This window comes from Arachis hypogaea, chromosome 2, assembly GCF_003086295.3.
Source record: "Arachis hypogaea cultivar Tifrunner chromosome 2, arahy.Tifrunner.gnm2.J5K5, whole genome shotgun sequence".
Taxonomy (NCBI): Eukaryota; Viridiplantae; Streptophyta; class Magnoliopsida; order Fabales; family Fabaceae; genus Arachis; species Arachis hypogaea.
This window is the reverse complement of record NC_092037.1, coordinates 43,724,156-43,733,120: the sequence shown is the minus strand read 5'-3', so window position 1 is coordinate 43,733,120 and position 8,965 is coordinate 43,724,156. Positions and strand designations below refer to the sequence as shown.

Genomic DNA, 8,965 nt, shown 5'->3' with positions numbered 1-8,965 from the left:
ATTTTACCCACTTGAATGTCGTGAAGGATGATGGCAACTTAGGGGGAGGGGTTTCTAATGAACTTGCAAGCTCCACTCCTTTGTGTTCTTCTGTGACAACTTCCACCTCTTTGCAATCTTCTTCAATATCAACCTCTTCCTCTTGGTGGATTTCTTCCAATTCAATCTCTTTTTCATTGTTCACCAAGGGAATGGGAGGTTGTTCTTCTTCTTCTTTCATCTCCATGTCAAGTCCAATGGGAGAGGACACAAATGTAGATAAGAATTCATCAATGATCGAATCCATCTCTTGACCATCCCTTTCAAAGTCTTCAATCATGAGATGCCTTGGAGGTTGTACACCCTCCTCAACATCAGTTTCAAACGTCTTTGAAGGGAACTTGTATAACTTGACTTTCCCATGGAGGTTCAGCATCTCCTAAGTCTTTAACCACTGCTTCCTCTTCCTCTTCAATAATTCCGGCTTCCTCCACTTGTTCTAGTACAAATTCATGCTCCTTACTGTCCACCGGAGTTTCTAATGTCTCCTTCATGCTATGTTCTTCATTAGATTGTCCACATGAAGCCATGGGGATTCCTTGAGTGTCCGAACGTTTGGAAGCTAATTGATTTATTGCTTACTCCAGTTGATGAAGGGTTGCATGAAATTGATCTACTGATTCCTTGAGTCGAGCCTGTGATTCCAACAGCATCAGCAGTCCTTTGTCAGCCTCCTATCAGAGTTTTACTCAGGTCCCTCAATTTCAGCCAGAAAATACCTGAAATCATAGAAAAACACACAAACTCATAGTAAAGTCCAGAAATGTGAATTTAGCATAAAAACTAATGAAAACATCCCTAAAAGTAACTAGATCATACTAAAAACTACCTAAAAACAATGCCAAAAAGCGTATAAATTATCCGTTCATCACTTCCTTTCCATCCTCTAAGCCATTCCTGTCCTGTAATTCCTGAAATCACTTAACACACATATCAAGACATCTAATGGTAATAGGAGAGGATTAAATAAAAGGAAATAAAAGCCAAAGAAGCATATTTTCAATCATAGCACAAAATCGGGAAGGAGAATGTAAAACCATGCAAATCATCTGAATAAGTGGGTAAAGAGTTGATAAAAACCACTCAATTGAGCACAAGATAAACCATAAAATAGTGGTTTATCACTTCTCCCTTGTGCTCTTCTTTAAATATCTCCACCTCTTGACAAGCATCTTCAATTTTAATTTCTTGTTCACCAACCTCTTCTTCACATTCCTCATTGCTTAAGTCGTGCGTCGGAGGTTGTGCATTATCGTCCTCAACATCAAATTCACAATAGAATGAGGATGATTCAACAATTTTCAATAATACCTTGGTTAGTGTGGAATTATTTTCAATAACAAAACTTGTCATTTCCTCCACTTCTTCCAATATTTCATTGCTTAACAAATGCCTTGGAGGTTGCACATTCTCCTTAACATTGCTTTCTAGTCCAATGGAAGAAGGCTCAACAAGATCATCAAAGGGATTGATCAATGTGGACAAAAAATCACTAATGATGGAATCCACTTCTTGATCAATTTCCCTCAACTCTTCATCCACTTCCTTAATATCAATGCCTTCAATTTCCTCCTCGTGATGCAAATCATGCTTTAGTTCCTCTTCTTCACCTTGAAGCTCCAAACTCACTTCCTCACTATGCTCCTTGATTGCTTCTCCACATTCAATAATGAGAGTGCTTTGATCACATAAGCTTAGGCAGGATGAGTATATGTTTCTAATGACTTCTAGCTCCTTAAACTCCTTTTCCGTCCCCTCTTGTTGCCTTTGGATATGAGAGTCAAGATCTCTTAGTTCTAGCATGAGGGCTTTATTGGGGGGCGGTGGTAGAAGAGAGGGTTCATTGTTTGAGGAAAAGGTATGGTAGTTGGAAGGTGGTTCAAATTGGTAAAAATTTTGAGGTGGTGTATGAGAAAATTGTCGTTCATGGGAGTATTGGTGTTGGAATGGTGGTGGCTTTAAGTATGGTTTATATGGTGGTTGGTATGGTGGATATGGGTTAGGGTCATATGGAGGTGTTTGGTGGTAAGGGCCTTGTGAGTAAGGTGGTTCAAAACTATATTGAGGGGGTAGTTCATAGGCATATGGTGGTGGTTGTTGATAACCACAATGAAGGTCACCACATCCATTGGGTTGATATGCATTAAGAGTGGAGTTATACCTATAAGAGGCTGGAGGTTGTTGCCAAGAAGGTTCATCAATCCTTTGGGGTTCCTCCCATCTTTGATTGCTCCATCCTTAATGCATATTATCATTGTAGTTTCCATTTCCTACAACATAATTTGAACCAAACGCATAGCCAAAACGGTGAGAATTCATAGTAGCAAATAAAAACAAAGATAACAAAACAAGCAACAAAGTCCTAAACTTAACAAAAACTAACAAGCAAACAAAAAGGCAAACATATTCACAATAGCCAATAACATAGCACCATTGCAATTTTCCAGCAACGGCGCCATTTGATTGACAAGAGAATAGTGTTGTGGTAAAGAATTTCTCAATAAAATCTCATTGAAAGTATAGTTCTAAACCAACAAACAATCCTCCCAATCAAAATTTGGTTGTCACAAGTACAAACCCCAATGAAAATTTAATCGAAGTATTTAAACCTTGGGTCATCTCACAAGGAATTGCAATGAAGTGGTCAATTATTGGCTATGAAGGAACAAGGGGTTTGGTTTATAAAAGGGGAAAGAAAATAAAAAGGGCAAGAAAAGTAAATCAAGCAAATAAAGAGAGCAAGCAATGAAAAGAGACATTCATGGCAAAAATTGAGAATATAGGCTTTCTATCCTAGTCACTAATACAATAATTAACAAGAATTTATCTTATTTCATCATCTCCAATATTGGAAGAAGATATAAGATTATATTCACACGAGAGAAAATCAAATAAGACTAGCTAATCTCAGTCCGAAAGTCCTAATTAACCCACTAATTGAATTAGCAAGAGATTAGAGTCAATGGAAATCATATTAACTAACAACTTTAGATCACCAACATAGATTGGATGTTCATGGCTCAAGATTGCCCAATTTCTCTTTCCAAATCAAGAATGCAAAAAAAGCTACTCTAACATCCAACCAAGCATTTTGTCAAATACTTGGAAGGCAATAAAGGAAAGCACAATAAAGAGATGATGTGCGGGTCGAGCGACCCGTCGGATTGGCCATTCATGTCCGAACCCGGATCGCTGGTGGGTAGGCCGAAACAACTTAAAAATTTAATTATTAAATATTAATATTTTAAATAATTAAATTATTAATATATTTATTTTTTATTATTTCAATATACATTTTATCCAATGTACCGATGTGCGTGCATCTTTATTGTTATTTTATTTTGAAGATATCAGATGTAGTGACGCCATCTTTCATGAATAATTTTAATACTCTACATTAAATCAAAATGATCAGGATCTATTTATTTATTTATTAAATAAATAAATAAATATGTTAATAAATTAATAAATAGTTGTAGAAGCAACGAAGGAATACCAAGTGAAGAAGCTTACGTCTTTCTGCATTATCGCTCCTTTGAATTGGTTCATTTCCCAATCGAAAGGATCACAATCACGAATTCCCCAAACATGGAGAAAGCCATTAACCGACAGAAGGTTCTACTTCACCATCTCAATCCTTCCTCCTCCAACGTCGACTTATCTTCATCTTCATCCATCTTTGTGAGCTTCAATCCCATTCCCTTTCCAATTCTTTTTATTTTTATTTTTATCTCGCGCGTTGTTCCTATCGCCACCTTTTTTTTTTTTTTCGTTTATTCCTTTTTTAATAGCGTATGTGAATTTTGGCTATTTTTGCGACACTTGATTTCTCCGATTGATTATTTCTGCAAATTATTTGTAAAAGGTCTTCATTTTGCATCCTTGTCTGTTTATTGTAATTTTAATTTGAGTAAAGAGCTAACCGATCTGTAAAGCTCGGAAAAGATGGGAATATTCACCTTAGTTCTTTTGATTTTACCTCCACTCTATTGAAGTATTGATCCAAGGTTTATGATACTCACTTTAAACAAGCGTTTGGTTTAGAAGATTCTAGCATTTGAGTCTGTTATCTGTGCAGGTTGTAAATCTAGAACAACCTTTTGTTATTTCTGCAAGAATTTATTCCCTTGATTGATTACTAGCTATCTTGAAAAGAAACTCGTATGAGTTTCTGATACTGGACCGCGGAAACGGTATGCTTGAAGAAATTAAGATATGGATATGTTAGGATACTAAGATACGGGATAATAAATATATATCATGTCATAAAATATATAAACTTGCTATAAAAAAAATTGCTAATTTAAGTATCTTAATGGGGTATATTATATAAATACTTAAATGTGTTTATTTATTTCTTATTCTAGAACTTTCATACATATGAGAATAATATTTCAGAAAAACCTAAATTAAAATTTATAATATATAAGTAGGAGTATCTAAAATTATCCAGTACCAGTAGAGAGTAGACTTTTGAAAGCTTCCATTCAACATAGATTTTTGGATCAGAATTTTCCGAATCGTTTGTTTTTAAAAATTAGCCATATGATACGTTTGCTATATCTGGTTTTCTTGATTTATTCTTTGCTCAAAAATCTTATAAAATGTTCTTTTTCTATAAGCTTGCTCATGTACTGTGAATTAAACTGATTATGGTATTCTTGTGTTTGTTTGTTGAACATTGGATCAAATAGGCTTCAGTGTGTCTTGCCGGGGACAGTGCTGCTTATCAAAGGACTGGTGTATTTGGGGATGATGTTGTAATTGTGGCGTAAGTTTAACTCTTAGTCAAATTAAACATGTTATTTTAACGAATAGTATTTACGTACGAATATTAAACATCAATGTTGGAGTGAATTCATGGTTTATTGATCCTTCTTTGAATGCGAATATTTTACCTATTTGCAGAGCATATAGGACTGCCATATGTAAAGCTAAACGTGGTGGTTTCAAAGACACCCCTGCTGATGATCTATTAGCTCCTGTTTTGAAGGTTTGATATTCAATTTTTATTTTTATTTTATTTTATTTTTTCACTTTAGAAATTTAACATGTTATCATAAACATGTTGATTATGTACGTTGACTTTGTACCTTGTTCACATTCCAGTCTGTTAAATGTGCCCATTTACATGAACATGATTTTGTAAGGCTTTATTGTAGGCTGTAGTAGAGAAAACCAACTTGAACCCGAGTGAAGTTGGTGATATTGTTGTGGGTTCTGTATTGGCCCCTGGTGCTCTAAGAGCTACAGAATGCCGAATGGCTGCATTTTATGCTGGTTTCCCTGGTATAGGTCTTTATGTTTTTGAATTTGATAAATGATTGTGGTTTAATATCTTGACATATGACAATTATTTCCCTGGTATAGGTCTTTATGTTTTTGAATTTGATAAATGATTGTGGTTTAATATCTTGACATATGACAATTATTTCTCCTATCCAGAAACTGTCCCTGTTAGGACAGTTAATAGGCAATGTTCATCTGGGCTTCAGGCTGTTGCTGATGTAGCTGCATCTATAAGGGCTGGGTTCTATGAAATTGGTGAGGATATATCAAATTATTTTGCACGTCTTATGAGTGCTGTTACCTTTTTGGCACCTTTTGTTCATGACTTACTGGCTTTTCTGTGTAGGTATTGGTGCTGGTTTGGAATCTATGTCAACTAATGCAATGGGATGGGACGGAGATGTCAATCCTAAAGTATTATTTTCCTCTATTCTACCACCATTCTCCAATTTTAGTTTCTGGAAAACCTCTTCAATGGCTACAAGGTGCTGATATATTATACTCTGTTGATAGGTAAAACAGTTTGAGCAAGCCCGAAACTGCCTTCTTCCAATGGGGGTTACCTCTGAGAATGTTGCACAGCGTTTTGGGGTGTCAAGGAAGGAACAGGATCAGGCTGCTGTAAGTTGAATATACCTTTTGGTGCAATATTATATTCCCTTGCTTTCTCTTTTCTTTTTTTTTTTTTTTTCTTGGGGTTAAAAGAACAGTCTTTAACTGAGTTTTCCTAAAAAAAAAAAAAAATTTGTAGGTTGAATCTCACAGGCGTGCAGCTGCTGCTACTGCTGCTGGAAAATTTAAAGATGAGATTATACCGGTTTCCACCAAGGTATTTGCTGTTTCAGTGCATAGCTAATCTATATTTGGAGTTTTAGCCTTAAATGAACTTTTCCCCCCAAAACAGATTGTGGACCCCAAAACTGGTGATGAGACGCCTGTGACCATTTCCGTTGATGATGGAATTAGACCTAATGCCTCAGTGGCTGATCTTGGAAAGCTCAAACCTGTGTTTAAGAAAGATGGATCAACCACTGCTGGTATAATAAGATAATTAAAGTTAATAGTTCATTTTCTCGAATTATATTTGATACTTTCACTGCTTGGTCGCTTGATTTTAGGTAATTCGAGCCAGGTGAGTGATGGTGCTGGGGCTGTTTTACTGATGAAAAGGAGTACTGCAATGCAAAAAGGACTACCCATCCTTGGCGTTTTCAGGTATTCAATCGGTAACATAGAAGTTATGATCCTTCGCAAAATTTGTATGCGGATTTCAAATTGGAATGTGCATGTCCCTCAATGAATACTGGGCAATAGATTTTCAAATATGATGTACTCCAGAAGTGAAAAAACAAAACAAAATAATTTAAAAAAAAAAAAGAAGCGCCTTATTTTAATCTGAAGAAGATTATTTTCTTGATTGTTATGCAGGTCATTTTCTGCAGTTGGTGTTGATCCTGCTATCATGGGTGTTGGCCCAGCTGCTGCAATTCCAGTTGCTGTAAAGGCTGCAGGTCTAGAGCTTGATGATATTGATCTTTTTGAAATAAATGAGGTACTATAATTGTCACTATGGATCAATGGGCTAAACAATATTGCTGTCTCACTTCTTAGCTCCATTTGTGTATATTCTTAACTTGCATGGTTTGCATTTGTTCAGGCATTTGCTTCTCAGTTTGTATATTGCCGGAACAAGTTGGGACTCGATGCTGAAAAGATCAATGTTAATGGTGGTGCAATGGCCCTTGGACATCCTTTGGGTGCAACAGGTATATACCAAAAGTTCCACCACGATATTCCTAAAGCTGCAACACCATTGCTGATTAATAAAGTCTAACTTGTCATACTCCTTGGCCTGTGATTCTGCTGATTTATAAGAAATTTATCTTTTTTATGTGAACACTATCTTTTGTCATCCTTGTGAAGTTCACAAACCAAAACTCGATTGCTGTTTCTTGTACTTTATGACCTGTAGTACTTGACATTCTTATTATTTTGCAACTTGTTACTTGTTCCAGGTGCGCGATGCACTGCAACGCTGTTGCATGAAATGAAGCGCCGCGGAAAAGACTGTCGGTTTGGAGTCATTTCTATGTGCATAGGTACAGTTCCTTTGAACATGCATGCATGTGCGTACCCATTGTGCCTGAATACTGCATTGCAGGTGATAATGGCTATTTATATTTTGAGCAGGAACTGGAATGGGGGCAGCTGCTGTCTTTGAGAGAGGTGATGGTGTTGATGAGCTAAGCAATGCGCGAAAAGTGGCTACCAACAACCTTCTATCCAAGGATGCTCGTTAGAAATTTGTTACTCCATCGTCGTTTGGTTTGGTGATCGTTAATTAAAAATAAAGCCTTGTTTTGTGATATTGAAAATGTCATCACTTGAAGAAGGATTTAGTCCTTTATATTCTTAATAGACGTGTTATTTTTATTGTTTAGACTTTATCTGCAAAGTCACTATAGTTTAGAAATATTATTGTATTGAAAGGAAGGGCTCAAGGAATAGAATTTGTAACGAGCATTCGGTGCATGGGACAATGCTATCACCCATAAGCATAAGTTTTTATTAAATCTTAGTTTAAATTTACATTGATAACTTATATTAAATCTGCACTTTTAAATTATCATGGGTTATGTATTTGAGTTTTGATTTTGGAGAAAAAGGCTTGTAATTATCTTTAGCTCTAAAACAAGAATTTGTAAATACATCCAAGATGTGATACGAATGACCGAACTTAGGTCTATTGCAGTCCGCAGAATAGAAGAACTTTCACTAATGTAATAGAACTAAACAAACGTCAAGTACCGTCTCTATTTTATTTTTTATTTTTTTCGTAATGATTGACTTCATAGCTTCACAAATTTATTGAAAAGGAAAATGTGCTATTAATACTCTACTAGGGTGTTAACTGTAGGTCGGGTTATAGCAGTTGATTTTTTTTTTGGCGTTTAGTTGATTTGATATATGCAAGAAATGTTAATAAAATTTTGTGTAGAAATGATTAAGTATAATAGTTTAGTTACAAATTCAAGTGTTTGTTTGGGTGTGATTATTTTGTTAAAAAAAAAAATTTTTAATGACAAAAGATCTTTTTTATTTTTTAGCGTGTTTGGCAAATTTCTAGTAGTAAAAGTAAAAGCACTAGAAAAATAAAAAAAAAACATCTTTTTTTAGAAGTTGTAATTTATATTTTTTTAAAAGATTTTTTTTCTTTAAAAAAATATGTTTTTCATGTAATAAATAAACAAAAAGGTACTTTTAAATTGTTATACCCAAACATAATTGATGGATAAAAAGATCTTTTTGCATGAGATATCCAAACATAAAATTACTTTTACTTTTTCATAAGATCTTTTAAAAAAAGATAACTCGAAAAAATGCCTTTTCTTAGAAGCTCACCCAAACAAGCCCAAAATGTTTGTTTGAGCGCCATTATTTTGTTAAAAGAAATTTTTTTTAATGAAAAAAGATCTTTCTTATTTTTTAGCGTGTTTGTCAAATTTCTAGTAGTAAAAGTAAAAGCATTAGAAAAATAAAAAAACATCTTTTTTGAGAAGTTGTAATTTACATCTTTTTTTAAAAGATCTTTTTTCTTTAAAAAAATATGTTTTTCATGTAATAAATAAACAAAAAG

At 34.7% G+C, this 8,965-nt stretch overlaps 1 protein-coding gene across 1 annotated transcript; it reads left to right on the top strand.

The window, feature by feature from the left end:
* The first annotated feature begins 3,366 nt into the window (after window positions 1-3,366).
* On the top strand, window positions 3,367-7,954 carry LOC112743636 (3-ketoacyl-CoA thiolase 2, peroxisomal). Its single transcript, XM_025792922.2, has 14 exons — window positions 3,367-3,720; window positions 4,734-4,810; window positions 4,948-5,032; window positions 5,202-5,328; window positions 5,485-5,583; window positions 5,675-5,742; window positions 5,842-5,949; window positions 6,080-6,157; window positions 6,233-6,365; window positions 6,447-6,543; window positions 6,757-6,880; window positions 6,986-7,094; window positions 7,344-7,427; window positions 7,519-7,954. The coding sequence occupies exons 1-14, from the start codon at window positions 3,628-3,630 to the stop codon at window positions 7,626-7,628; spliced, it is 1,392 nt and encodes a 463-aa protein (XP_025648707.1). The 5' UTR covers window positions 3,367-3,627; the 3' UTR covers window positions 7,629-7,954.
* Window positions 7,955-8,965: the final 1,011 nt, after the last annotated feature.

Bases quoted from the DNA above. Each gene is read 5' to 3' on its own strand.
- LOC112743636 (XM_025792922.2), top strand. From the start codon at position 3,628: ATGGAGAAAGCCATTAACCGACAGAAGGTTCTACTTCACCATCTCAAT. The intron at 6,158-6,232 runs GTATTTGCTGTT...CCCCCAAAACAG, and splicing joins TTATACCGGTTTCCACCAAG to ATTGTGGACCCCAAAACTGG. The intron at 7,428-7,518 runs GTACAGTTCCTT...TATTTTGAGCAG, and splicing joins AGTCATTTCTATGTGCATAG to GAACTGGAATGGGGGCAGCT.